The sequence below is a fragment of the Aphelocoma coerulescens genome, chromosome 23 (genome assembly GCF_041296385.1).
Source record: "Aphelocoma coerulescens isolate FSJ_1873_10779 chromosome 23, UR_Acoe_1.0, whole genome shotgun sequence".
In the NCBI taxonomy this organism is placed as follows: Eukaryota; Metazoa; Chordata; class Aves; order Passeriformes; family Corvidae; genus Aphelocoma; species Aphelocoma coerulescens.
In genome coordinates, this window is record NC_091036.1 from 7,709,346 (window position 1) to 7,735,276 (window position 25,931).

At 61.8% G+C, this 25,931-nt stretch overlaps 3 protein-coding genes across 13 annotated transcripts; 2 read left to right on the forward strand and 1 right to left on the reverse strand.

Annotated features, from left to right (window-relative positions):
• Nucleotides 1–3,521: 3,521 nt before the first annotated feature.
• TMEM222 (transmembrane protein 222) lies at nucleotides 3,522–10,762 on the forward strand. Of its 2 annotated transcripts, XM_069035968.1 has the most exons (8): nucleotides 3,522–3,664; nucleotides 4,199–4,251; nucleotides 4,343–4,490; nucleotides 5,482–5,566; nucleotides 6,259–6,290; nucleotides 6,994–7,090; nucleotides 7,392–7,522; nucleotides 8,474–10,762. In XM_069035968.1, exons 1-8 carry the CDS (start codon nucleotides 3,549–3,551, stop codon nucleotides 8,559–8,561), a joined length of 750 nt encoding a protein of 249 aa, XP_068892069.1. In that variant the 5' UTR covers nucleotides 3,522–3,548; the 3' UTR covers nucleotides 8,562–10,762. The 2 variants fall into 2 exon arrangements, with proteins under 2 accessions (XP_068892069.1, XP_068892070.1); XM_069035969.1 differs by lacking the exons at nucleotides 4,199–4,251; nucleotides 4,343–4,490.
• Nucleotides 10,763–14,314: 3,552 nt separating this feature from the next.
• On the forward strand, nucleotides 14,315–20,794 carry SYTL1 (synaptotagmin like 1). Of its 10 annotated transcripts, XM_068994380.1 has the most exons (16): nucleotides 14,315–14,473; nucleotides 15,126–15,230; nucleotides 16,296–16,544; nucleotides 16,857–17,002; nucleotides 17,081–17,189; nucleotides 17,486–17,522; nucleotides 17,798–17,897; nucleotides 18,079–18,173; nucleotides 18,516–18,635; nucleotides 18,745–18,911; nucleotides 18,994–19,096; nucleotides 19,195–19,356; nucleotides 19,423–19,501; nucleotides 19,571–19,670; nucleotides 19,746–19,951; nucleotides 20,041–20,265. In XM_068994380.1, exons 3-16 carry the CDS (start codon nucleotides 16,318–16,320, stop codon nucleotides 20,178–20,180), a joined length of 1,791 nt encoding a protein of 596 aa, XP_068850481.1. In that variant the 5' UTR covers nucleotides 14,315–14,473; nucleotides 15,126–15,230; nucleotides 16,296–16,317; the 3' UTR covers nucleotides 20,181–20,265. The 10 variants fall into 10 exon arrangements, with proteins under 10 accessions (XP_068850481.1, XP_068850477.1, XP_068850475.1 ...); XM_068994376.1 differs by lacking the exon at nucleotides 15,126–15,230 and having other exon boundaries at nucleotides 14,415–14,473; XM_068994374.1 differs by lacking the exon at nucleotides 15,126–15,230 and having other exon boundaries at nucleotides 14,431–14,473; nucleotides 16,268–16,544.
• A 13-nt stretch (nucleotides 20,795–20,807) lies between these two features.
• Nucleotides 20,808–25,776, reverse strand: CD164L2 (CD164 molecule like 2). Its single transcript, XM_068994383.1, has 6 exons — nucleotides 25,655–25,776; nucleotides 24,037–24,141; nucleotides 23,634–23,711; nucleotides 23,384–23,449; nucleotides 22,558–22,723; nucleotides 20,808–21,197 (listed from the first exon to the last, which is right to left on the reverse strand). Exons 1-6 carry the CDS (start codon nucleotides 25,737–25,739, stop codon nucleotides 21,191–21,193), a joined length of 507 nt encoding a protein of 168 aa, XP_068850484.1. The 5' UTR covers nucleotides 25,740–25,776; the 3' UTR covers nucleotides 20,808–21,190.
• Nucleotides 25,777–25,931: the final 155 nt, after the last annotated feature.

A 25,931-nucleotide genomic window follows, 5' to 3' on the forward strand; every position in this document is an offset into this window, starting at 1 on the left:
TGGCTCACACTGAGCCGGGAGAGGCTCTCAGGCTGCACAGACCAGAGCAGGGGAACAGCACAAACCCAGCCCAGCCTCCCCCGCGGGGCCGGGGAAGGACACGGGGCTGGTGTCCTCCATCAGCCCGAGCCTCGGTGACATTTCCAGTCAGCTCCTGCTGCCGCCTCGGCTGTCAATGTCAGGAGGGGGAGGGGATCTCCTCCTGGAGTGCTTTGGTTCTGGCAGTCCCTCTAATGTTCGAGCTGTCACAACAGGGAAGGTTCCCAAGGAAGCGCTGCTGAACAGGAGCTGGCTGGGCGCCTGCTGCTTCCAGGCTGCGCCCTGAGCCAGCCTGGGAACGGGAGGTACCCGAATCCCGGCCGGGCTGGGCTCCAGGCTGTGCTGGGACAAACCCACAGTGCTCCATCCTCTCCCCTCAGGAAGGCTCTGGGTCACCAGGGTCCGAACAGGACACTGGCACCTGCCGGGAGCAGGGACATGACCCCGTTGTCCCGAGGATGTTCTGCCTGAGGGGAGGAAGAGGAGCCGTCGGTGGCGAGTCCCTGGCAAACCCTTTTGTTTCTCCTCAAACGAGAGCTTGCACAAACAATGGTGGCACCATTCCTGCTCTGCACATCGATCCAGTGCTGTAGTCAGGCAAGAGAGCTGCAATAAAACCCTGGCCTTTAATTTTATGCATGGAGAACTTCTTACCTGCTCTCCCCTCCCTGTCCTCCCCCCCACAGTTCCTTTTCCAACTGCAGCTATTTTTCCCTGCTGACTTCAGGTGTTTTGTATTCTGCTTAGATCAATAGCAGCACAACAGCAGCAGCTTTCCAGTTGTCACCAGGAAGACCCTGCTGTCAGCTCCAGCTCAGCCGTGCTCTGCCGGGGCTGGAGAGCCCTTGTGCTTCCCTGACAGACACAAAGAGCTGCACAGCAAACCAGTGCTCTATTGATTTTGGTTTTAATTATTTTTTTTTTTAATCCAGCCTGGGGAAAGCTGTGTTCTTCCCGAGCTCCAGCAGCTGGGCTTGCCTTCCTGCACTTGGTTTACGAGGGAGGGAAGTGTCTGAACTGCCCCTTGCCCAGGCGGGAGGTGGCACTGCGGGGACACGTCCTGCTGAGGCTGTCAGTGTTGTCCCTGCTGTGAGGCTTTGCCAAGGAGCTGGTCCCTGGTGATAGCCTGCTTAGCAGCCTCCCAGCCATGAGCAGGAAGAGCAAATCCATTGCCTAATCCGACAAACGTGCCAGGACCACATTAGCTGATGTGAACATTGGCCCTCATTCATGGCTTTTTCACAATCTCTGATATTTATGTTGGCCTGGAGCAAATCAATGCCAGGACTTTTTTCTTCGTCTAACAAAAAGTGTTCACTGAAACACAACCTTTGTGTGCATCTTCCATCCCAAGTGCCAAAACGGAATCACAGAATGTTAAGGGTTGGAAGGGACCTTAAAGAGCATCTCATTCCACCCCCTGCCATGGGCAGGGACACCTTCCACTACCCCAGGTTGCTCCAAGCCTCATCCAGCCTGGCCTTGGACACTTCCAGGGATGGGGCAGCCACAGATTCTCTGGGCACCCTCTGCCAGAGCCCCACCATCCTCACAGGGAAGGATTTCTTCCTCTTATCCAATCTAAATTTCCCCTCTTTCAGTTTGAACCCATTACTCTTTGTCCTAAAAGAAGAAATCAGAAACCAAAGCACCAGCCGTGGCTTTGCTCTCAAGAGTGATTGATTTCCTCAGCTTCCTCTCTTTTGGAGACTATTTTGTGAATTCCTTTTCCATCAGGCCCCAAGGAGTGTGACTGGAGGCTGTTTTTCAACTCCTGGCACAGTGACAGGTCCTGCAGGGACCCTGCCCACGCTGCAGCTCCACGTGAGCTCCAGGCAGGGGGCTCTAGGTCCATCCCAACACCCCTGGAGCAGCTTTCACAGGATCATGGAATTTCAGGGTTGGAAGGTATCTCTGGAGGTCACCCAGTGCAGCCCCCTCCCCACCAGGGTCACCCAGAGCAGGGGACACAGGAACACCTCCAGGTGGGTTTGGGATGTTTCCAGAGAGGGAAATTCCACACACTCCCTGGGCAGCTGTTCCAGAGCTCTGCCACTCTCATGAAAAGAAGTTCTTCCTCATGTTCTTGTGTTTGAGTTTACAGCCACTGCTCCTCATCCTGTCTCTGGGCACCACTGAACAGAGTCTGGCACCGCCTTGGAAATATTTCCCTCTTGAAAAGGCTTTCCTAAACCATGGTCTAGGCTGGGAAATCAGGTGAGATGTTGGATAAAGTCTTGAGGGTTTGGTAGAGGTGAAAAAACACGTTGTGTGTTACTGAGCTACTTGTGTTGACAGCCGAGTGCTTGGGGGGAGTTGCTGTGGCTCGAGGGGGGAGAGGCCACCTTGACATGAGACTTCAGGGACATTTTCTGCTGCCACAGTGGCCCCTCTGAGGTGGGCAGAGGTCACCCATCTCCTGGGCTCTCTCCTGGAAGCCTCAGGAGTCTAAAGCTCAGTGTGTCAGTGCTGCTCTGTCCTGGAACAGAGAATGTCCACAGCTGGACTCAGCCTAATGAGTGGGGAAAGGCAGGGAAGGGAAAGGCAGGGAAGGGAAAGCAGGATACAAAGCAGGGAGAAGCCTTCGGTGAAGAAGAGGAACGTCGGTAAAAAGCGGGAGCCGTAAGTTTGTGATGAGTGTTGGGAAGGGGGTTTGTTAATCCCCAAATCCAAGGCCACCTTGGCTCTGTGTTGCCACACGTGCAGGAAGGGGCCAAGACTGTTTCTTGCCAACCCCCCTGGCCCAGCAGCGTGACACCACAGGCTGTCCTGGAGAGCCTTGGCCGTGCCCTGCCTCGACGGGAAACAGCTACGGGCTCTGTGTGAGGAGGAAATGAGCAGCTCCCAAGGAAAACCTGAGAGAATGCAGAGGCTGGAAGGTGGACAGTAGCAGTTCTCCTGCACCCCTGGGGCAGAACATCCCCATCCTGGGCTGGGCTGGGGCAGCCCTGACCTCCCTGTGCCCCCTCCGCTCCCGTGGGTCTCACTCTGCGTTTCGAGTGTGTTGTGCTGGGTGGAAATCTGGAATAAACACATTTCTCCAGCTTCCTCATGTAGTTTGAATTTAACTCCCTAATAAAGCGATTGTTATTTTTCTAACCCTCTGTTCTCCGTCTCTAAATGCTGTTGCTGCTCTGGCAGTTCCTCTCCTGTCCCGGGGGGCTCCGTGGGATGGTTATTTCTGCTCCTGCGCTTCCCTGAGGGGCTCTACGGGGGCTCCTCCAGCTCCCGGCCTTGGGGACAGCGGCGGGGCCGTGGCGGCTCCGCACACGGGGGGCGAGGGGCGAAGGGACCGGCCAGGAGGGGCTGTCCGGGGCCCTGGCCCGGGGTGCTGGTCCCGTAGGGGTGGTCCAGGCCCGTAACAGGGGCTGCTGATCCCGGGTCCGGGCCCGTTCCCGGTTCGGGCCCGTTCCCGGTCCGGGGCCCGTTCCCGGTTCCCCCCCGCGCTCCCCGCTGCCGGAAGCGCGCGCGGCCCGCCGGAAGTGACGCGCTGCGGGCGCGCCCCGGGCATGGCGGCGGCGGAGCCCGGGATGAAGCAGTTCAATGGCGGCGGTGGCGCCGCGCCGGACGCGGAGCGCGGCCGCTTCCCGCACTGCGTGGTGTGGACCCCGATCCCCGTCCTGACGTGAGCGAGGCGCCGGCGGCGCACCGGGGGCGGGCGGCGCGGCGGGGGCCGGACCCGGGACGGGACCCCCTCGCCTCTCCCGGGGCCTCCCGTCACCTGTCCCGGAAGCCCTCGCGCTTCTCTCGGGGCCCCCTCGCCCCTCTCGATCCCCTTTCGCCCCTCCCGGGTCCTCCCCCGCCTCTGTCGGGACCCTCTCCCCGCTTCCCCCCTTGCGTTTCCCGGGTTCTCCCGGAGCCCCTCCCCGGATCCCTTCTCGCCCTTCCCGGCCCCTCTCGTTTCGCTTAGACCCCCACCTCGTCCTTCCCGGATTCCCGTTGCCCCTCCTGAGTCCCCCCACCTCGCTCTTCTTGGGGCCCCCTCGCCATTTCCAGCCCCTCTCCCCTTCCTGGGCTCCTCCTTGCCCTTCCCGGCTCCTCCTGCCCTTCCCGGGGTGCTCGGCTGCCGCGGGACCCTGTCCCAGGGAGGGAGGGGCTCGTTCTTGCAGCCGAGGCGAGTGCGGGGAAGGCTCTGCGCTGAACGGGCTTGTCCCTGCAGGAGCGGGAGTGGAGGGATCCAGGGGAACGTGGGAAGGCTTTTTTGGAGCAAAGGTTTGGGCGCTGGGATCTGAGACCACCCCGTGCCCCGAGGGGAGTCTCGGTGCGTTCTTTTCATGAGTTGGGACTGGATTTGCCTTCCCAGGCTCGGCAGCCAAGTGTGGGCAGGCTCCAGAGAGAAGTTGGGACTTTTCCTCCGGTCGTGGGAACGTGGAAAGCTGTGGCTGTGGGGGTTGTCTGGGCACAGCGAGGCTTGTTTTTCCACCTTCCTCTTCCCCTCGGGTTCCCATCAGGTGATGTTTACTGAGCCCGGGCTCGAAGTCACGTAGAAGATGTGGTGTGGGGTGTGCCGGGATCGGGAACGGCCCGGAGCTCTCCTCGCCCAGGAGAGGCTGCACTTCTCCTCTTGACGCCTCTTTTATCTCTTTTATCTTTTTTTCTTTCTTGATTGTTTAAAATGTTCACCTCGTCCTTTTCCTGGAGGATTTTCCAGAGCTTTTTAACATTCCTAACCCCAGCTGGGAGTGCTGAAGGGAGCTGCCAGAGCCACTCAGGGAGAGAGGAGAGAGAAATCAGAGGGAGATCAACAAACCTGAGGATGGGAGAGGGCTGGAGAATGTGGGAGAGGGCTGGAGCATGACCTGGAGTATTCCATTCTACGTGATAATGATGGAAGGAGGCTGGCACGTAGGTTTGATAATGCAGGGGGTTTGGGATGTAGGTCTGATGATGGAAGGGGGTTGGATGTAGGTCTGCTCCTCCCTGGGGCTGTAAATACCCATCAGGGAGAAGGTCTGTGAAACAATGGGATCATTTAGGGCAGGGAATGCTCTTCCTAGAGCCAGGAACTCAGTTTTGTGTCTGGAGAGCTTAAATCTAGGTTGCTTTGGAAAGCTGCAGCGTGGTGGGAAGGTGGGCAGGGTGACCTGGTTTTTGGTTGCTGGAGTGGAAAGTCCAGTTTTATCCCAAGGCAGTTCCTCCAGGATCTAATCTCTGTGCTTGGCTGCACAAAGGGGTTTGTCTGGGAGAGAGGGCTCGCCCTTCCCTGCCCAGGGTGTGTGCAGGACGCTTTGGGGTGTGGTGTTCTCTTCCAGCCCTCCTGCCAGCGGAGCTGGGGGTGTTCCCTTGGTGTTTTCCCCATTTTTCTGTGTCTCTTCCAGCCTTTGCCTGGCTTTGGCTCCCACACTTCCCCCTCCCAGCCGTGTGTCCCAGGTTACCTGTGCCGTGGGCCCTCGGTGGGAGCAGGGACAAGCCCCCCTCCTGATGTCCCCTGTTCCTTGGCAGGTGGCTGTTCCCGATCATCGGCCACATGGGGATCTGCACCTCCACCGGCGTCATCCGGGACTTCGCGGGGCCCTACTTTGTCTCCGTGAGTAGATCCTGGACCCAGGAGCATGAGCAGAATTCCTGCTTCCTCTGCTTCTCCCCTGCCTTGGTGACTCCTGAGCCAGCCTGCCTTCTCTGGCTCAAATAACAGCTTTAGGTGTTTTTAAGGAGCTGGGATTGTTGCTGTTGCTCCTTGGGCTGGAGCTTATTTGGGGGTGTGATAAATAATGGCTGGTTTGGTGAGGAGAAGGGGAAAAAATCTTGTATTCCAGGCTCTAAATTAGGAGTTTAGGACTTAAATTCTCTTAATTCTGAGTAGCAGAAGTGCCTTCAGCTTCCTCAGCTGCTCAGCATCAGGTGTGTGCCAGGCCTCTTAAGCTGCTGAGGGTCTAGGGGATTCTGAAAGTAAAGAGTTTTAATTTGGGATAATTAATGCTCCTAATAGACTGAGGCATTTACAACTGAGAGTTAACAAAATATTAACACTTAAAAAAAAAGGAGGGGAACAAGGCACTTGTAAGTGGATGACGTCACTGTGTGTGGAGTATAAATGTGCCTGTGCCCAGATCAGGAGTATGGAAACAACGGGAATCCAAACCCAGGCACAGCCGGGATTGGTGTCTGGGGCAGTGGGATCACTCAGCCAGCCAGCTGTGAGACCTCCAGCACGATCCATGCCCTGAATACTGCACTGGGTTTCATCCTGCTGAGGCAGTTTTCCTTTTTTTTTTGTAGGAAGACAACATGGCATTTGGGAAACCTGTGAAGTAAGTGCTGCTTGTTTGTATTAAACTGCCCTGCGGTTCCTGGGGACAGACGTGCTGTGACATTGCTTCTCCTGGTGTTCAGCTGCCCTAATTCACCTTGGTGGCCGCTGTGTCTCTGCTTTCCAGGAAACCACATTAAATTAAATCTTTTTAGTAGCATGACAGCAACGTGGTGGTGTTAATAACCAGAGCTGTGTGGATCCTTTGTCAGAGAAAAGGAAAAGAAAAGGCTAAACCATCCTAAGATGATGTTAGCAAGTGCTCTTGAGTAAACACTGCCTGGCTGTGCTGATGAGCTGGTGTCAATCACGTCCTGTCAGTGCTGTGGGCAGGAGAAGGGCCAGGGTTTGTGTCTCTCAGGTCAGGTTTGTGCTTGGAGTGGCCGGGAGGTTCCTTCAGGATGTGGGAGCAGTTCAGGGCTGTGCCCCTGAGCTCTGGGATTTCTCTCTCTGGGGTGCTGAGGATGCTGAGCAGCCTTTTTGCTGCCTCTCTTGTCTCCAAGAGCTGGGCTCTGTGCAGTTCAGAGGCACTGGATTTATCCAAGTCCTTTAAGCCTGTGCAGGGCCAGGAGCTGGACTTGATGACCCTTGTAGGGTCCCTTCTAGCTGAGCTGTGATTCCGCAATCTTCCTGCTGGGAGGAGCAGGCAGTGGGGAAGGTGCAGCAGTAGAACAATGCAAAGGGAGCTGTTCTCATCCTTGTAGGTACTGGAAACTGGATCCCAGCAAAGTTTATGCCACTGGTCCCAACGCCTGGGACACGGCCGTGCACGACGCGTCCGAGGAGTACAAGCACCGCATGGTACAGCTCCTGTCCTGGCTGGGAGGGAGGGAGGGAGGGAGGGAGTGTTCCCCCAGAGGCTCCAGGGAGTTCCCAGAGACATTCTGGATACCCCATCCCTGGGAATGTTCAAGGCCAGGTTGGAGCAAGGGGCTTTGAAGTCCATCCAACCCAAACCATTCCATGATTCCGTATCTCTGCAGGGATTTGAAGGGATCCCTCCCCAGGATTTGGCTCCTTGCCACAGGAGTGGGACCTGTGGCTCTCCACCAGGACTGGGGGACCTCAGGGACAGGATTTCTAATCCCTTTTTGTGTTCCAGCACAACCTTTGCTGTGACAACTGCCATTCCCACGTGGCTCTGGCCTTAAACTTGATGAGATACGATAACAGCACCTCCTGGAACATGGTGAAACTGTGCTTCTTCACACTCCTCTATGGGAAATACGTCAGGTGAGCTGAGGGACAGCCTGGATTCAGCAGCAAAATGGGCCCTTTCCTTCTCCTGAGCCCTCTGAAGCATCTGCCTATCCCATGGAGAAGGGAGAAGTGTCCCCCCAAGCCGTGGGTGTGTTGCTGGTGGGTGGTGCTGTCAGCTGCCTGTGCTCAGCGAGAGAACCAGGAGTGCTCGCTGGGTTGCACTAGATGCTGCTCCCAAAATACTGTTTCTGGCTGCTAATTTGGAGTGCCTGGAATTTGGGAAATGCTGGCTAAAGCAAATCTCACTCTGTGTTGTCTTCTGGCTGGGTTAGGTCAGAACATAAGGTCACAGGATGGCTTCTCTCCAAGGATTACTGGTTTCCCTCCCCTCTCTTGAATCTTGTTTACATAAAAGCTGGTCTGATTTCCAGCTGCTGTGGAGCTTCCAACTGGAGTGGCGAGGGAAACCCCGAGCTCTCCTTAAGGAAAGGGTTTTGAATCTCCATTTCAACTCCTTGTGCCTGAAGAGGAGATTCTGTGAGGTCTGCCCTGCATAAAACTCCACTTCTAGGGAGTCTTCCCTGTTCAGGAAGAGCTTCTTTGCCTGCTTTTGGGCAAGGATAGCTCGTGCTATCTTGGTTAAATCCACCAGCAGTCAGAATAATGCGCCCTGTGGTAATGGGGTTTCATTTTTTGTGGTCTCTTGTCACCATTCCTGTCTGTGCAAGTATGAAATTGGCTTGTGTTTGGCTTAATTTAAGCTGGAAGGAGACTCCAGGCCTGTTGTTTGTGATATATTTATTGTGGTCCTGATCAAGTCTCAGTTTTTAAGGCTGAATGTCCAGGATGGGATGTGTGGCAGTGCCAGCAGTAGGTAACAGTCAGAAAAGCATCTGTCTCCCTCTGATTCATCCAGTTATTCTCCCATCCTTCTGTCTCTGCTGATTTCTCACATTTAAACCTTTCCCCCTTTCCCTCCTGCAGCATAGGGGGATTTGTGAAGACCTGGCTGCCCTTTGTCCTCTTCCTGGGGGTGATTGTGACCGTGGTTCTCACCCTGCACCTGCGGTGATGGCAGCCCTGAACCCCCAATCCCTGAGCACACAAAGGAAGAAACTGTGACTGATCCAGCGGGACAGAGGCATGGGACTCTGGGAGCCCTTTTCCAGGGGAGGTGGCAGCCCCACTCCATCGTAACAGCTCATCTGTGTCTCCTGGAGCTGGCTTCTTTTCCTCCTGTTTCTGTTCTGTTGATGGTGTCTCCCAATGTCAGGGGTCTGGAAGCTTCTGCTCTCTCCCTTTCTGCAGCAGGGGAGGTGGGAATGGGGTCAGGAAAGGAGAGGGGTGGGCGCCTTTGCTTTCAGTGCCAAGAAAAGCCTCAAGGCAAACTGCCTTCTGCAGTGGCACAAGCAGACACACCTCGGGAGGGTCTCTCTGATCACCTGCTTTCCTCCTCTTCACCAGATGCTTCCTCAAATTCCCTGGGTCTCCAGGTAGGAGTTGCTGTTTCCCCTGTGCCACATCTCTCCAGTAGCACATGTTCCAAAGTGGAAGTGTGGGGTTCTTCCTGGGGGGATGGGGTGCCCCAGCACTCAGCGATGGCCCCCTGGCAGTGGCAGGAGGCTGTTGAGGTGGGACACTCCTGAGGGACGCTCTGTGGCAGGGCCGACTGCCCTGGTCCTGCTGGTGAGCCTGGAAAGGCAGGAAAGTCGAAGGGCTGGCTTGGGAACAGCTCGTGGCAGGGTGCACCCATCCAGGAGCCTGCTGCAGCCTTGGGAGGCAGCTCTCTATCCCTTTCAGCTTGTGCCAGAGAAAATATCACTTCCCTGCTTCTCCCTGGGCTCTGAATTGCTGAATCTGGCACTGCAGTCCTCACAAGCCACTTGTGTCCCTTTGATCCCTGTGCTCCGTGTCTCAGGCAGCGGCTGGGGCTGGAAAACCTCTGTGGGAGCAGCACCTGAGCTTGGAGCTGAAAAGAGAAGGTACTGGAAGTTGCCTGTCTGGCTGAGCTTTGCAGCAGCAAAGTGGGGCAGTGGCTTTCTCCTGGCTGGTCCTGGGTGGTGACTGAGGAATGGTTTAGGGAGCTTTGGAGAGCACAGCTGGGCACAGGAGCTGTGCAGGGGTTGGTGTGAGGGGCACAGCTTGGGCAGGATGGGCTGTGCAAGGGGGGCTGTTTCTGAGTGCCAGGCAGGAAGGGAGCTTGGATGTGCCCTGGAACCCTTTCTACAGCTGGGTCTGCCCTGCAGGTGCTGATTTCTGAGCCAGGGGGTGTTTTAAAACCAAGCCTGGCTGAAGGGTTATGCGCAGCTGAGTAGGTCCCTGCTGACTGCAGAGCAGGGAGAGGAGCTTTGCCACTCACACCTGAAAAACCAGCTCATTACTCCAGTACCTGACAGATTCCAAGGAATCCATTTCCAGGAGTGCTTGTGGCCAGCAGGAAAGCTTTTCTGGAGTCCCTGCCATGTCTCCTGCTGCCTTTGTCGCTGGTTTTCAGACCCCTCCCCATGTGCCTCTCCCACTTCCCTGACTCCTCCAGCCTTATGGGCGGATGGGACCCTCCTCATGGGCTCATTTCTGTGTTTTCCCCTTTTCCTCAGTCACTTAAATCGCCCCTCAAGCCTTCTGCTCATTATTGTCCCTCTGTCACCCCATCCTGGCCTTCCCCATCAACCTGGAGCTGAAACGTTCCAGTGGCTGCTCTGTACAGTCATTCCCTTCCCGTGTAGAGGTGGGATGGAGGCTGCTGGGTCTGGGGCTGCAGGGGAAGCCAAAATCCTGATCAAAGAGAACCTGGATGAAAGGACGGAGTGTTCTGAGCTCTGTTCTCTGCCCAGGAGCCACTGCCCAGCGTGCCCAGGGCGAGCCAGCCGGGTGGGAGAGGGGGGTGCTGTCCCCGCATGTTGATTCCAGTGTGATTCCTTGGAGTGACCGGCCCCGGGGCTGGATCCACCCTCAGCAATAACCTCGAGCCCCTCGGCCCATCCCGTTCATGTTTTATCCACGAGCTCTACAAGAATTGCCAAAGCTGAGACTTGGGGGTGTCAGGGAGCCCCTGGACTTCCAAAACCCCACTGTAAAATTCCCTCTCGTTTGGTCCTGATGCTTTTTACCAGAGCGGAGTTTGGAATGGCGAGGGCGAGCCCCCATCCCTCATCCTTTGTTCCCTTCATCTCTGCGGGGCGCTGGATTTCTTTGTAAATATTTAAACTCTGCTTCTGTGGTTTCATAATCCCGACGGCAGGGAAATAAACTGATTTCTGTGGATATCTCCAAGTGCTGCATCTCCCCTCCTCCCAGCCCTCAGCCAAGAGCGGGGTCGGGATCTCTCCGTCCCACTGAGCCCCAGCCCCTCTCCTGCCCGAAGGAGCCGGATCCTGAAGCTCCCACACCTTTGGCTTTATGAACTCGCCCTTTTCCCTGCTCCAGGGAAAACTCACAACCCTGCTGCTGGGAAGGAGGTTTGGGGGGCAGGAGAATCCCCATCCCTGCAGTGCAGGAAGAGTTTGTGGGATTTAATGCCGGGTCTCGAGGCCCAGGCGGGGGCAGCCCGGTGTTCGGGGGTGGAAGATGCTTTTTTCCAAGGTTGATTCGCTTCAGCTGTGAACAGCTCCCCTTTTGTCTCTCCTGTGTCTTATTTTCCGGGAGGCACTGCTTTTCCCAGCTCCTTCCCTCTCCAGCCCGGAGCCCTCTGCCTTCCCTGGGGAGGGGACGCCTGTCCTGGCCCTGGGGCTGCTGGAAGCAAAGAGCCAGACTCATTTTCCCTTCTCCCAGCAGGATCTGCTGCCTGAACTGGGAGCCGGGAAAGCTGTGCTTGCTGCCTGCAGATGCAGCCACTGATTTTCTGTTCCATGTGATATCCAGAGGCTGGAGCTGGGGGGATGAGGGGGAAGTACATCAGCCTTAAAATCAGGTTGTGTCCGAGGCCGGGGGATTTCGTGGTGCAGCCATTTTATGGAAAACCACCTGGATCCTGCTGCTCAGCCCCTCCAGGCAAGCAGCCTCAGCTCCTGCGGGACGGCAGGCGGCTCCGAGGGCTTTATCCCACACATCTGTCGCTGGAAGGTGAGGTGAGGATGCCGAAGCCCCCGGGACCACAGTGGTCCCTCCCCGCCTCCCAAGGCTGGCAGGATTTTCCTACCAGCCCGGGAGCTGCAGGGAATCTGGCGTGGAATGTGTGGGGGCTGAGCCGCGCGGTTCAGGTCATGGAATGTGGGGATTGTGGGGAAGCAGCCGGTCCCGGTGTGCCCGGATAGCCCCGCTCGGATGCCCGGGATGCTCCCACCTCCCTACCCAGGGCGTGAGGCTGCTGTGCGAGCCCTGCTCCCCTCGTTTTCCTCTCCAAGCTCTCAGCGTGGCCAGCCCAGCCCCGGGAGCCAGGAATGCTGCAGTGGAATGTCAGGATCCATCCCAGCTGCCACATGGCCTGAACTCTCATCCCGCAGTGACCCCCGCTGCTTCCCCCCCACCCCCGTCCTCGCCTGGGGTGGCCGAGTGTGACCGACCCCCCCGGGCACCACCGTGGGGAGCAGGGCTGGGGGTCCCCGACCTCCCTCGCCACGGGGAGCCGGGAATGTCAGCGCCGTGGAGCCGCCTTTGAAGTGTGGTCACTTCGCTGCAGCTGGACGGAGGGGAGGGGTCCCAGGGGTCACCCCCTTTGGGGGTGCATCAAAGGGCTCCCCCAGCAGCAATATCCCGTTGCACTGGGGCACACTGGGAGCTTTGGAGGCTGCCGGGGGCTGTGGTGCCTCCCAGGCTGTGGATCCCTCCTCACCCTCACGCTGTTGTTTCCCAGGCAGGGGAGGGGAAGGGGGTGTAAGGCCCAGCAATGACCTCCCAGCCAGGCCTTGCGTGTCATTCCCAGCCTGAGCCACAGCTGGAAACGCCTCGAGGTCCCTGCTCTGGTGTGGGGATTTGAAATAAAGAATTAAAAGTGCAGACAAAGGGTCCCCCAGGCCCTGGGAGCTGGAGTCTGGCACCATGAGAGATGGGGTCCATCCCTGTGGGAGCTGGGGTCTGTCCCTGGGGGATCTGGCGCCGTTCCTGTGTGTCTGGGGAGCGCTTGAGTGTCACATCAAAGGCTTTGGGAGGGCAGAGGGCACGGGGAGCTGAGATCCCAGGAGAGGAATGGGGCCAGGTGGCCACAAGGCTTTGGGGGGACATGTAGCAGTGTAAAAGCTGGGGTGCTGTGCTGCAAGGGCTTCCCCACTGCTCCCAAATCCACTGGTGGGGCTCTGCCTGTGCGCCAGCTCGTGCTCCTGCCTCAGTTTTCCTCCAGGAGAACCAGACTTGCCTGCATCTCCCGAGGAACAAGTCCTGGAGGGGGCAGAGGGCTGGGAGCAGGCCGGGACTCGCTCCTCGCCAGCGCTGGCTCAGGGCTGCCCACGCGGCACCGAAATGAGCCAGAACCTGCTCTGTGCCTGGCTGCAAGGAAAACCATCCCCGAGGGCTGGCCCGGCACCTGGCTCAGGTGTGCTGGTGGCCAGGGTGTTCCTGGGTGCCACTCGCTGTCACTGGGTTGCTGCAGCCTCCGTCCCCACCACCCGAGGCACCGGCTGTGGCTGAGACCCGGCAAACTTGCTGCACCTCTGGGTCACCAAGGATGGCGTGGGACACTGCAGAATGTGTCCCACTTCTCCCCACTTCCTTCTCCATCCCAGAAATGTTTCTCACTCTGGATGTTGCAGGAACAAAGGGTGCAGGATGCCCAGAAAAGGCTTGGTGCCCACCCGGGGTGACCCAGGGCTGAGCCCCCAGCCCACAAGAAGCCCTGTGGGGACACAACTGTCCTCATGTCGTTGTTCCCCTGCAGAGACCTGGCTGCATTCCCAGGACACCCATTGCAAGGCTCCCATTCCCTTGGGACCCCCCACCAGAGCTGAGCAGCGAGCGCCCTGCAAGGGGAAGAAGAGGAGGGTGGCCCACAGACAGACACACGAAGCCACTGCTGAAGTCTCATTTCCTGAGAAACCAGGCTAAAAATAATCCCCTTTTCTTGCAGTCTTGTGCTCAGTAAGTGCTGCCATCTCGCATTAAAGCTGGGGGGAGCCTGACCCCCACCCCCAGCCAGCTGCTCTCCCTCTGGCATCGAGGGAAACTGAGGCACAGGTCCCGCTGTGCCAGAGAGAGGTGCTCCTGCCCAGGATTTATCCCTGCACTGGCACTGCTGGCCCACTCCTGTGTGGGGCTGAGCACCCAGGATGGTCCTGGAGGGTCAGGACCCCCGGCCATTCAGAGCCGGATGGGATTGTCCCCAGCAGGATGGGGGTTGTGGGGCTGGACATATCCATGGGATAGGGAATCTGGGGCTGGGGGGAGCCATGGGGTGAGGAGAGGGCTGGGGCCATCCCGTGGGAAAGCAGTCGTAGGCTGGGAATGCATTATGGGATGGGAGCCATGGAGCCGAGGACACCCTGGGGATGGGGGTCCTGCAAAGCCCCAGGGAGCTGATGCTGCTCCACACTGGGCTTTTGGGGTGGGGGCTTCAGGGTGCTGCAGGGGGGCAGAGGCACTGCTCCCCCCATGCCCAGCACACACCAGTCCCCCCAGTTCCCCCAGTGCAGCCCAGGCGCTCTCCCAGGAACCCCAGAACCACATCCTGCCCCCAGCCCCCCCCCGTGTGACACCAGGGTGGGACATCTCCCACCCATCCCCTTTCCCACGTCCTTGGCTTCCAGTCTCCACCACGCTTGGGGTCACCCTGTCCCGGGGCGCATCCCCGCTGCGCCACCCCTTCCCAGGCGCCTGACGCCTCCCAGTTCAGCCCAGTTCAGCCCAGTTCAGCCCAGTTCAGTCCCGTCCGGCGGGTGCTTCTGGCTCCAGTCCCTGCTTTCGTGCCGCCGGGCGCGGAGGCGCTCGCAGGGCTGCGGTTGAGTCACCCCGGCCACAGCACCGAGCCAGGGGTGGGGAGCGGGGGCACCGCGCACCCTCGAGGGTCCCGTGGGGTGCTGGAGGGCGACGAGCCACCGAGACCCCTCACCTGGACAGGTAAGGGGGGGCGTGGGGCTGAACCCACTGCGGGGGGGCTGCACCGGCACCGCGGGGGGGGTGTGGTCTGGCTCCTCTCGCCCCACTTGAGGGGCTGCACACCCGCCCCGCTCTGCTGCCCGGTGAGAAGGGCGGGCTGGGGGCTCCGGGTCACGCGTTTGAGAGGTGATTTTTCTTGTCCTCACGCTGTGACAGAGGCCTGGGGCTGGCGGGGGTCTGAGGCCCCCGTGAATGGGGTCCCTGGTGCTAGGAGGAGGCGAGGGCGTGCCGGGTGTCCGGCAAGCCTGGGCTGTGCTGGAGGCGACTGGGATCTGCCAGTCCTGGGGGGGCTGTGGGGGTCACCCAGGAGGGGCTGGGCGTGGGTACATTTTAGGGAGGGGTGTGGGGGGTGCTTCACGCCGTCCGGACCCCCCCTCTGTCTTGTCGGGCTGCCTGCAATGAAAAAAGGGGGACGTGCACCCCCCCAGCTGTGGCTTGCTGGGGAGGTTTAACTGGTTTGACTGGTCCCCCGTGCAGGGTGGGGGGCCGGGTGCCCAGCACCCCATTGCGCACTGGCGGGGCTGTGGTGCTTCTTCACGGTTCGGTTTTGGGGTCCCCACGGGGAACTGGGCACCACAGCAGCGCCTGGCTCAGGCCTAGGTGACATTTTTAGGTGGTGGCTCTGTTCCGGGGTGGGGGGACCCCCCCCGTGTGCCGGCAGTAAACAGGATACGAGCGGCTGCGGCGGGGAGACAGCGGCAGCATCACCCCAGCCCCGGTGAGAGCCGGTTCGTGTCCCTCGAGACCCCCCCAGCCCCAGGGAGAGCCCGTTCGTGTCCCCCGAGACCCCTCCAGCCCCGGGAAGAGCCCGTTCGTGTCCCCCGAGACCGTCCCCCAGACCGATGTCGGGGGCAGGGGGCCGGTGGGTGTCACAGGTTCGCCCGAGGGGGCCAGGCGGTGTTGGGGTTCCTCTGTGTGCGATGGGGGGGTTCCCTGGGGCTGGTTTGGGGCGGGCTGTGCTGGGGTTGGCAGCAGAAGGTGCCCTTCTCGTGCTCAGGTCCTGGGCTGGGGTCCCCAACCCTGCGGGGTGTCTGACACCCCCCGGCGCTGGGGCAGGGGCACCTGTGGGGAAGGGATCGGACCCTCCGAGGGGCTGGGGACAGGCTGGGACAGGGCCACCCATGGGGCGGGGTCAGAGTCATCTTTGGGGCTGGGGACAGGGCCACTGGTGGAGGTGGGACCCCCCAGCCGTGCCAGGACGTGGTTCTGTGGGTGCTCAGGAGCCTGGGGGTGCCCGGGAGCTGCTCGGGGGGGTTCAGGCTGATCCTGCCCCACGGCTGCTGCAATTTCCTGCCCTCGGTGACAGCAGGCAGCGCTTTCCCAACAGCGGGAACAGGAAGGGCCGTGGTGAGGCAACGCCGGGCATGGGGCAAAACCCCCCGGGAGATGTGATGATCTGAGAACGGTCTCAGCCCGGTTCGGTCTCAGCCCATCCTGGGGGCAGCCAAGCCCCCTTCTGCCATCTGTCCCTGTGCGCTGGCACCCGGTGAATCCCTGGGAAAGCGGGCAGGGGCAGGGCCAGTCCTGAGCAAACACGCTGGGCAAACACGGGCCGCGGGCAGGGCTGGCCTGGCACGGAGCCGGCAGCCGGAGGAGCGCCACAGTGCCCCGAGCCCGCCCTCGGGCTGCCTGTGCCCTTCTCTGGGCACCCTCGGCATCGCCCCGCTCCTCGCTTGTCGCCGGTGGGGGTGGCAGGGGTGTTTAGGGTGTTTAGAGTGGGGGTGTGGGCTGAGCCCCTCCCCCTTGTCCTTTCAGCAGGATGACCGGGGGGGGTCCTCCACAGCGGCCCCGAGGTGCCTCTCCAGATGTTGGCATCGCTGGTGCACACCCGGCACGCTGAGCACTCCGTGTCCGTGCCCCCGCCCGGGCCAGCCCCTCGCCGTGTCCCCGCGCTGTCCCCGCACCCCGCCATGGCGCTGGAGCCCGAGGCGCTGCTGGACCTGAGCTTCCTGACGGAGGAGGAGCGGAGCTGCATCGCCGAGGTGCTGCGCCGGGACTGGCAGCTCCGCCGGCGGGAGGAGGGACGCATCAGGTGGGCTGGGGGTCCCTGCTCGGCGCCACCATTAGGGACAGCGTGGACCCTCCAGGAGCAGCCAGCTGGGGGTCCATCACCCCTTGGGGACAGAGCAGCCAGGCTGAGGGTCCCCTTTTCACCTGCGATGGGGTCACCCACTGAGCTCAGCCAGGATGAAGCCCCCGGTTTGTTACACCAGCATCGAGGGTCTCAAACCCCCTGGGGGGGGGCGTGGCTGGTGTCCCCCAGACCCTGTTGGGGCAGCTCCATGGATTGGGAAGGCTCTGGGGCAGTGGCACAGGGGTCCCAATGTCAGCCTCCTGCCCCCAGTAAACTCCGCAAGTCGGTGTCGGACCCGGCACGGCTGCGGAGCCTCACCGGGGACTGGTTCTGCGACGCCCGGGCCCAGCGCCACCGACACCCGCTGGGCTCCGACCTCGTCCGAGCCTCCATCCGCCGCAGGAGGCAGCCCCGGGGTAGGTGAGGGATGGGGCATGGGGGGACAGGGAAATGGGGGCCAGGGCTTGGGCCCCTGAGCTCCCCGATGTCCCCAGGAACGGGGAACCTGGAACGTGGCCCCAGCCTGGGCGAGCTGGAGGCCATTGATGAGCCGCTGGCAGAGGAGAAGGAGGATGAGGATGGTGTACTGGACACGGAGGAGAGGTGAGGGAGGAGAGGGTGGCATCCCATAGGTGCCCCAGGGCTGGTGGCATCTCACTGGTACCCACTGGGGTGGCACAAGGGGGCTGGAGGGGAACAGCACCTGTGGCGAAGGGGATGGTGCAGCCAGGGCCAGTGCCTGCCCATCATTCCAGGGTCTGGTTTTGCACAATCTGTCCACCATCCCAGTGTCCATCTGTCTGTTATCCCAGTGTCTCCCCCCATCCCAGTGTCTCCCACTGTCCCAGTGTTTGGCTGTCCACCATCCAGACCAAACTAACGGTGATCTCTTCCCACAGCTCCCCCACAGACATGCAGGAGGCCCCTGAGCTCCAGGTGGGTCCCTGGTGTGGGGTTGAGCAGTGTCTGACACCCTGGTGATGGGTGGGGATCACCCTGCAGCACCCCCAGTGCCATCCCAAGGTTGTGCTGCACTTGGAGTGATCCTGAACCCTAAGGAGTGATGGGAAATGTCCCACAAAATGTCCCACGGGGTGTCCCGTGGGTCATCCCTCACCGTATCCCCAGGAGCAGAGGGGAACTGGGCTGGGGGTAGCAGGTGGGGGAGGAGGGGGTGCCCGGGGTCCCTGTTCTCACCCTGTCCCTCACAGCCCAGCCCCCCTGCCCCGGCTGTGGAGGGGACCCCGATGTCACAGCCCCTGCTGCAGGGTGACATCCCGGTGAAGGAGCAGGACAGCCCGGCACAGCCAGGTAACAGAGATGGGGGGCCTGTGCTGTGGAGATTTGGGGGGCTGGAGCCCCCCAGCTCTGATCACCAGCCTCCTCCTGGCCCCCCACTGTGGCCGTTCCACTGCTCTGGCCAAAAGAGGGATCCCCCCTTCCTACCCACCCCTGCTGGGTCGGGACCCCCACCCGCCCCTGGTCCTTGCAGGTGACACGGGAGGTGGGAACTCCTTCAGCTCATCCAGCACGGAGGAGGATGAGGAGGAGCCGGGCTCTGCACACAGCAGCCACGATGCTGGGCAGGTGGGAGGGAGGCTGGGGGGCTGTAGGGGCTGGGGGGGCTGTAAGGGGTGTTTGAGGGGAGGTGTATGGGGCTTTATAGGGCTGTAGGGTCTTGAGGGGGCTCCATGGGGTTGAGGGGCTCTCTAGGATTGGGTGGGTTGGAGGAGCTGTATGAATTTGGGGGGCTGGAGGGGTCTGTACAAGGTTGGAGGGGGGGCTGTATGGGGTTTTTGGGGGCTGGGGAGACTGAGCAAACCAGCACAGCATGGGCTGTACCCAAGCACCAGACACTGCTGGGAGCTGGGTGCCCTCAGTGGGGCTGGGGGCCCGAGGAGCGGTGCTGACCCCTCTTTGCATTTCCAGAGACCAGAGACCCCCCCGAGAGACCAGACCCCCCCAGCCCCGGCGTCCCCACAGAACGGCCACACCCGCCCGAGCCTGCTGAGCACCAGCTCCTCCGTGTCCAGCCTCAGCTCCTCCACGGTGCGTGACTGGGCTGGGGCTGGGGCTGGGGCGGGGTGGGTGGGGGGCACCTCCCCAGCCCCCCTGGTGTCACCTCCCCACCCCACCCTGACCGTGTCACTCCCCACAGCTGAGCGGGAGCCTGATGAGCCTGTACAGCGAGGGGGAGCTGGGCAGGGTGGCCGTGCGGGGCTGTGTCCAGTTCTCCCTGCGCTACGACCCAGCCAAGAAGGAGCTGCAGGTGCACGTCCTGCGCTGCCGGGAGCTGGCCGAAGCCAAGAAGCAGCGCTCGGACCCGTGAGTGCCCCAGCCCCTGGTGGCACTGCCCAGGGGATGCCCACCCTGCCCCCACTGCAGCCACCTCGTTCTTTGGCCCCAGGTACATCAAGACCTACCTGCTGCCAGACAAGTCCAACCGCAGCAAGCGCAAGACCGCAGTGAGGAAGAGGAGCTTGGATCCTGTCTTCAACGAGACCCTCAAGGTCTCTAGCCATGCTTAGGGGTGGATTTGGAGGGTCCCCGTGGTTCAGATCGGATGGCTGGGGGTGGATAATCTCAGCCTGTGTCCCCTCCCCACCAGTACAAGCTGGAGAAGAGGGACCTGCAGGGCCGGACCCTGAACCTCTCCGTGTGGCACCACGACAGCCTGGGCAGGAACCTGTTCCTGGGGGAGGTGGAGGTCGCGCTGGGCACCTGGGACTGGGCCAACACCCGCCCCGAGTGGTTCAGTCTCCAGCCACGGGTGAGCTCCCTGCCTCCCCAGCCCCCTGTTCATGCACTGCCCCCGTAACGCCCCCATGCCCCACAGATGCCCATCCCCTCAGATGGCCTTGCCAGCCGGGGCAACCTCAACCTGGCACTGAAGTTCATCCCTGCCGGCTCAGAAGGTGAGAGGGGCCTGTGGGCAGCTGGGGGAGTCTGGCATGCAGGGCGGTCCTGACCCCTCTGGCCCACAGGAGCGGGGATGCCACCCACGGGCGAGCTGCACATCTGGGTGAAGGATGCTCAGAGCCTCATCCCACTGCAGAGCGGCACCGTGGATGCCTTCGTGCAGTGGTAAGGGGGGGTGACACCCCGGGGGCACCCAGAGGGGCTGCTGGGAGGCCCCCCCTCACCACGGTGTCACCCCAGCTACGTGCTGCCGGATGACAGCAAGGCGAGCCGGCAGAAGACACGGGTGGTGAAGCGGAGCCTGAACCCCCTCTTCAACCACACCATGGTGTACGACGGCTTCCAGGCCAAGGACTTGGCTGAGGCGTGTGCCGAGTTCACCCTCTGGCACCACGAAGCCTTCTCCAAGCACCAGCTGGGCGGCATCCGGCTCAGCCTGGGTACTGGTGAGGAGGAGGGACCCCCAGCTGCTCAGGGTGTGCCCTGGGTGTCCCCGGTGTCACAGCTCGAGGGTGACGGGGTGGTCTCTCTGCAGGGAGCAGCTACGGGCTGCCCGTGGGCTGGATGGACTCGACGGCGGAGGAGCAGGGGGTGTGGAAGCAGCTGCTGCAGCAGCCTGGGCACTGGGTGGAAGCGCTGCTGCCCCTGCGGACCAACCTGGTCCCCCGGGCGTAGCCCCAGCCCCCCAAGGACCGGCTGGAGCCAGTGGGCCTGTGGGACCTGAGGGACGGAGACATCACTGTGCGGGCGGGGGTCTGTGCCCTCCCCTTCCAGCAGCAATGAAGTGGCACCAGAGGGCACATCTGGCAGCTTTTTATTGCTGAGGGCACATCTGGTGGCTGTTTGTTGCCCTGGCCACCACACCCTGACTTCTCCCTCCACTGCGGGGCTGGAGCTGCTGCATCCCTCTGCTTCCAGTGTGCGGCTGTGCCCTCCATCACTGTCCTCCCAGCCCCTGGGGTGGCAGCCACGGAGCTCCAGTGGCCCTGTCACAGCCCTGGGTGGGGGGGTCATTCCTCTACGAGGATGCCCCTTTTTTTACTGGGATACCCCACACTGGGCTGCCCTGTCACACTGGGAGACCCACAGTGGTTCCCTGGTCACTGGGAAGACTGGAGTCACTGGAGCCACCCACCAGTATCACCCTGTGGGCAGGAACAGCCAAATCCCCAAAGGTTTTTTTGCAACCAAAATCTCCCGGGACAGCACCCACTGCTGGGGCTCCGGAGTGACAGGAGATGGGTGACAATGACACGGACACCAGGAATTACAGGAAAATCCTTTATTGGTTTCTGTCCCCCCTGTTCCAGCTCGGGCTCTGCCTGGTGTGGGGCTGGGGCCAGCAAAGGGCCCCCCCACTGCCACCCATGGCCACGGGTCCCCTGGGTGTCTGGCAAGCGCAGGGTGGGGGGCCCACGGTGGAATTCGGGGCTGGATGGGCCCCCCCTGCCCCCCTGCATCCCCTGGGAGCAGCCAGAGGGTGCAAACCCCGGAGCATCCCCAGCCCCGCGCTGGGGACAGGGACGGGGTCGGGCCTGGGGGCCGTGTCCCAGCTTTGCATAGTCGGCTGTGGGGGGCCTGCGCGGGGGGACAGTCCGGCCGCGGGCAGGGTGACACCAGCGGTGGTCTCTTCACCTGGGGAGGGCGGGGACAGCGTCCCCCCCCAGCCTGGAGGCGCGGGGCCCTCAGATCCTGGTGCATGGGACAGAAAGGAGATGTGGCAGGAAAGGTCCTGGGGGCTTCACCCTGTGGGTCCCAGCCCCTCGCAGCCCCCAGGGAGGGGGGTGCAGGTGGTGTCCCAGTGCCCACCCACACCATGGGGAGGGGTTGGACTGCACTGGACTCCCCCTGCAGCGGGGAGGGATCCTGTACACCTCCCCAGCCACAGGAACCCCCCGGACACAACACAGACACCACCACCAGAGTTTAATGGGGGCAGCCCGAGCTACAAGTGTCACCCCACAGCACACGACACGCAGCCCCCTCCCCAAAACAGCACACAGAAAGAGGGTGGGGGAGAGGGAAGCCCCCAGCCCCCCCCAGAGCACACAGAGGCACAGCAAAAGGACACAGCAGGGCCCTGGCTCCGCTCCTCGGCGGGCACGGGGGACTGGGGGGGTGTCAGGGCAGGGCTGGGTGCTCCGGCCAAAATGCTGGAGGAAAAAGCACCCAAGAATCCACGAGGGGAAGAGGGCATCCCCCAGCCCCATGAGCCTCAAGGCTGTGGGGGGGCGATGGGGCAGGGGGTGCCGAGAGTGGGAAAGGGGCTGCTGGGTGCGAGCTGGGGTCAAACTGGGGCCAGACTGGGAGCCCCACAGCTCCCGTGCTGTTGAGGATGCTCAGGGTGAGGGGGCTGCACCCCGCTGTGGTGAGGCTGGGGGCACTGGGGACCCCTCGCCCAGGTGTCAGAAGGGGCTGTGTGGGGCTACAGCCCTGAGGGGCTCCGTGCTGGAAAGGGGGCGGGGGGGACCCCTTCCCTTCCATCCCTAACAGGAAACCCACAGGAAACGGCAAAACCAGCTGGGAAACACTCGTCATGCAAACCAGGAGGGAGGGAGGCCCGGGGGGGTGCGAAGGAAGGGTGAAGCTCTGTGGCTGCGGGGGGACACCCCCTCCCCCTGCCGCCGGCACCCAGAACCTACTGGTTGTCCTCTCTGGCAGCGTGGAAGGAAAGAGAGATGGGGCATGGCCCCCCACGTTAGACACAGCTAGCCCAGGGACACGGGGACAGCATGGAGCACCCTTGGCTCAGCTCTGAGGGACAGATTCGGGGCCCTCCCGCTCCCCACGGGCTCAGAGCCAGGACCCACTGACAGACAGGGCAGGTGGCAGGACAGCCAGGCACCAGCAAGGGGACAGGAAGGAGGACATGGACCCCTCCACCTCCCAAATCGTCCCCTGCAGGGTGAGGACGGACCAGCACAAAGAGCCACGGGACACAACACAGCGGAGACAGGACACACCCCAGGGTGACCCCAGTCTTGACTTTAGGGTGGGCTTGGCCCGGGTCCCCCCCTCCATCCCGGTTCCGGTGGGAGTGCAGGGCCCTTACAGTGTTTGGTAGGTGCTGTCCTTCGACTTGATGAACTTGATGATGAAGAAGGCGACGGCCTGGACGCACAACACCAGCACGATGCCCCCGATGAAACTCGCTGTGTCGAAGCCGGGTGGGTGGAAGTCGGGGCTGCCTGTCAGTGGGGCACTGGTGGTGGTGGTCCCTGGTGGCCGGGGAAACAGGAGGTTTGGGGAGTTATGGGTGTGTTGGTATCCCTGGGTACAGATGCGTCCACCAGTATAAGAGGGGATTTGGGGTTCATGCGGATCCCAGTGGCTGCACAGGGAGGACTGGTAGCTCCCAGCTTGGGCTGGGATGTTCCCACCAATATGTGGATGCTGGGATGGGCTCAGCCCCTTCCCATGCCAGAGCAGCTGGAGCTGCAGGAAAGGAGCCAGTGGCAAACAGATCCCAGTGGGATCAATAATTCAGCAGGCTCCGGGCTCTGGTTACCCGCTGTAATGAGCCCAGCGCTCTCCAGTTCCCGCTCCTGGAAGAGGCTCCTTCTCCACTCCCAGCCAGGCTGGAGGTGGCAATTCCCAGCAAGGATGGAATCAGGGCTTGTTCCTGGAGGGCTGCTGAGTGTTGTGAGTTCCCTAGCCCTACCTGGGCATTGCCCGGCTCAGAGAGAGGTGACAGGGACAGAGCTATGACGCAGGACAGGGGGTACATCCAATGATCCAACCCTGAGGGCAGCTCTGCTCATCCCTCCCAAAGGGATGTGAAATATGGAGGGAAGTGCCTTGTTGGGACATGTCCCCGATCCCTGGAGCATCCAGAACCCCCATCCCACCACCTCCCACCCCTCCCCAGACCCACTCACTTGTGGAGTGTGTCACTGGCTCCTTGCTGTGGGACTGTGGAGGCTCTTCCGTGTGGGACTTCAGTGCTGGAGAAGGCAGGGACAGAGGCAAGGGGGTAAAAGGGGCGACAGGGGACATTGCTGCACACCCCTGCACCCCAGGTCCCTGTCCTGGTGGTGGGATTTCATCCCCATGGCCCTGGTACCTGCACCAGCACCTCTGTCCTGAAGGTCAGAGGTTCTGGGGGGGGATTTGGGGGTCTGGGGTTACCTCGGCACAGGGCGCTGGTGTTGTAGAGTGCACAGGTCTCCCGCACTGCTGACCCTCTCTGCACGCAGCTCCCTGTTCCTGTGGGAAGAGGGGGCACCGTTTCCCCAAGGATCCCAAACCAGCACAGCCAGTGGTGTTCAGGCCCAGGCATCCCTGGACACCTGAGGGTTTGGGATGAGAAGGCTTCATTGAGGGGTGGGCATCCACCTGAGGGTCTGTGGGTGGGGGCCCAGGGAGGGGCTTTGTGAACAGCTGAGATGGACCTTAGCCATGAAAGCAGCTGGGACCGGCCATCCAAGGGTGCTGAGTGCTGACGCCATCCCAGCATGGCCCTGGTCCAGTGACAGGGGCTGGGGAGGGCTGATGGGAGCCCCTCTCTGTGCTCACCCAGCCGAGCACTCACCTGGCTCCTCGGGGGTCCTGCAGCCCACCCAGATGCAGTCGGTGCCGTTGTGGGGATGGCTGCTGGCTGTACACATCTCGCAGGACCTCAGCTCGCCACAGCCTCCTGCCAAGGCCAGGGAAAAGCGGTGAGGGCAGGGCCAGCACCCATCCCTCCGGCAGTGGGGGAGGGCTGGACCCCCAGCTCCACTCTGACGGTGCAGCAGGAGGGATGAAGGCACATCCCATAGCCCCAAACCCCACAGTCCCATCCCGATGGGGGGGTTTGTAGCATCGCCAGCCCTCCAGAGATCTTTTGGTGGAGATCTCATTGGAAATGAGATGAGGTGGCAGCACCAGCCTGGTCAGGGTTACCTGAGCAGCGTCGCCCCTCTGCCCCCCCGGCCACACCGCGGGACCCCCGTTGCGGCCGGCCCGGGGAGGCGGTGAGTCACGCGGGTGTTTGCGGAGCTGCTCTTCCCCCACACACGCTCATCATTAATTTACAGCGCTGGCTGTCGGCGAGGGAGGCTGCGACGGGCTGCGGCCGGGCCCTGCCTGCACCTCGCTGCGTCCCACGCCCGCGTTTGCACCATCCCAGGAAAGAGCCGGGAGCCATTCCCCACCCTGGATGTGTTTCCAGGCTCTCAGGGGCGAACCCTCCCCCCAGGGCTCGCAGGAGGGTGTTGGGCATTTCCCAGGGTTGGCTCCCCAGGGGACGGAACAAGCACAAGGCATCCCTGCCGGCAGCGCTTCCCACCACAGCACCTCCCTTTGGAGCGACCAGTTGTAGCCCCCCAGCTTTTAGGGTTCCCTAAAAACCGTGCGCGGCTGATCGAAAAGCCCCTTTCCTTCTTTCCCAGGAAAAGCCAAGGGGCAACTGGTGGCGCAAGGCAGGAAGCAGAGATGCTGCGGCCCCATTGCCATGGCTACGGAGGGAGGAGGTGGGCACGCCGCTGGATCCCCCCTTCCAGCATTTGGAGACCTGCCGGGAGCCAATGGGAAAGTAGGACTTTGTTCGTAAGGGTTTAGGCAGGTTTATAATTTATTTTTATCGTGGCAGGCGCAGGAACAGACGTTTGAGCCCAACGTTGTCAACTCGCGCTCCTGCCGTCAGGTGTGGGGAAGGAGAGGGAATAAAGGGGGGCAGCGGGGCCGGCTGAGGGCAGCCCCATTCCCAGGGGTGCTCTGGGAACACGCGTGGGTCCCGCTGGGATAAGTCAGGGTGGAAATGTCTCCCGGCAGCAGCAGGGGGATGGGAGAGGGGGAGCAGAAGGAAGCTTGGGGTTTGCATAATTAATGCCCGGAGTTGCAGCACCTCCGGAAGGAGGTGACGGCTCCGTTCCCCTCTCCCCACCACGGCCCACGAGACCCCCACACTTTTTGGGGAGGAGCTTGGACCCTACACGCCGCTTATCCCGCTGCAGCCCAGCGCATCCCCCTGGCCCTTGGGAGTCCCAGTCCCCCGGAGCACGGCTGGGAGCAGGAGCAGAGGTCCCTCTCCTCCAAACCAAGGCCGGGGGACGGAGTCCCGTGGGGGCGAGGGGAACCTCTGGAAAAAAACAATCCCCCCCAAAGAAAAGTTCAGCTGCCCCAAAGCTGCAAAGCCCCGAGTTCCCCCCCGCGCCCTCCGGCCGTACCTGCGCGGGCGGGAGCGGGTCCCTGCGCGCAGAGCAGCGCGCACAGGAGCGCGCAGCGCAGCGCCCCGGGACCCGGCGGGGCCATGGCCCGGCCCGGCTCGGCTCGGCCAGGCTCGGCACGGTCCCAGCGAGAGGTGTGTCCACGGATCTCCCGGGAGAGCGGAGCGGAGCAGATGCGCGCCCGCGGGAGGCGGCCCCGGCGCCGGTGGGGGCGGGGGGGGGCGGCCCCGCCTTATCCCGCCCCGCCCGGCCCCGCCCCGGCAGGCCCGGCCCGGGG

Bases quoted from the DNA above. Each gene is read 5' to 3' on its own strand.
- CD164L2 (XM_068994383.1), bottom strand. From the start codon at position 25,739: ATGGCCCCGCCGGGTCCCGGGGCGCTGCGCTGCGCGCTCCTGTGCGCG. The intron at 24,142-25,654 runs GTACGGCCGGAG...TGGCCTTGGCAG, and splicing joins ACCCGCTCCCGCCCGCGCAG to GAGGCTGTGGCGAGCTGAGG. The intron at 23,712-24,036 runs GTGAGTGCTCGG...CTCTTCCCACAG, and splicing joins CAGGACCCCCGAGGAGCCAG to GAACAGGGAGCTGCGTGCAG.
- TMEM222 (XM_069035968.1), top strand. From the start codon at position 3,549: ATGGCGGCGGCGGAGCCCGGGATGAAGCAGTTCAATGGCGGCGGTGGC. The intron at 4,491-5,481 runs GTGATGTTTACT...GTTCCTTGGCAG, and splicing joins TCCCCTCGGGTTCCCATCAG to GTGGCTGTTCCCGATCATCG. The intron at 5,567-6,258 runs GTGAGTAGATCC...TTTTTTTTGTAG, and splicing joins CGGGGCCCTACTTTGTCTCC to GAAGACAACATGGCATTTGG.
- SYTL1 (XM_068994380.1), top strand. From the start codon at position 16,318: ATGTTGGCATCGCTGGTGCACACCCGGCACGCTGAGCACTCCGTGTCC. The intron at 16,545-16,856 runs GTGGGCTGGGGG...TCCTGCCCCCAG, and splicing joins CGGGAGGAGGGACGCATCAG to TAAACTCCGCAAGTCGGTGT. The intron at 19,357-19,422 runs GTGAGCTCCCTG...CATGCCCCACAG, and splicing joins GGTTCAGTCTCCAGCCACGG to ATGCCCATCCCCTCAGATGG.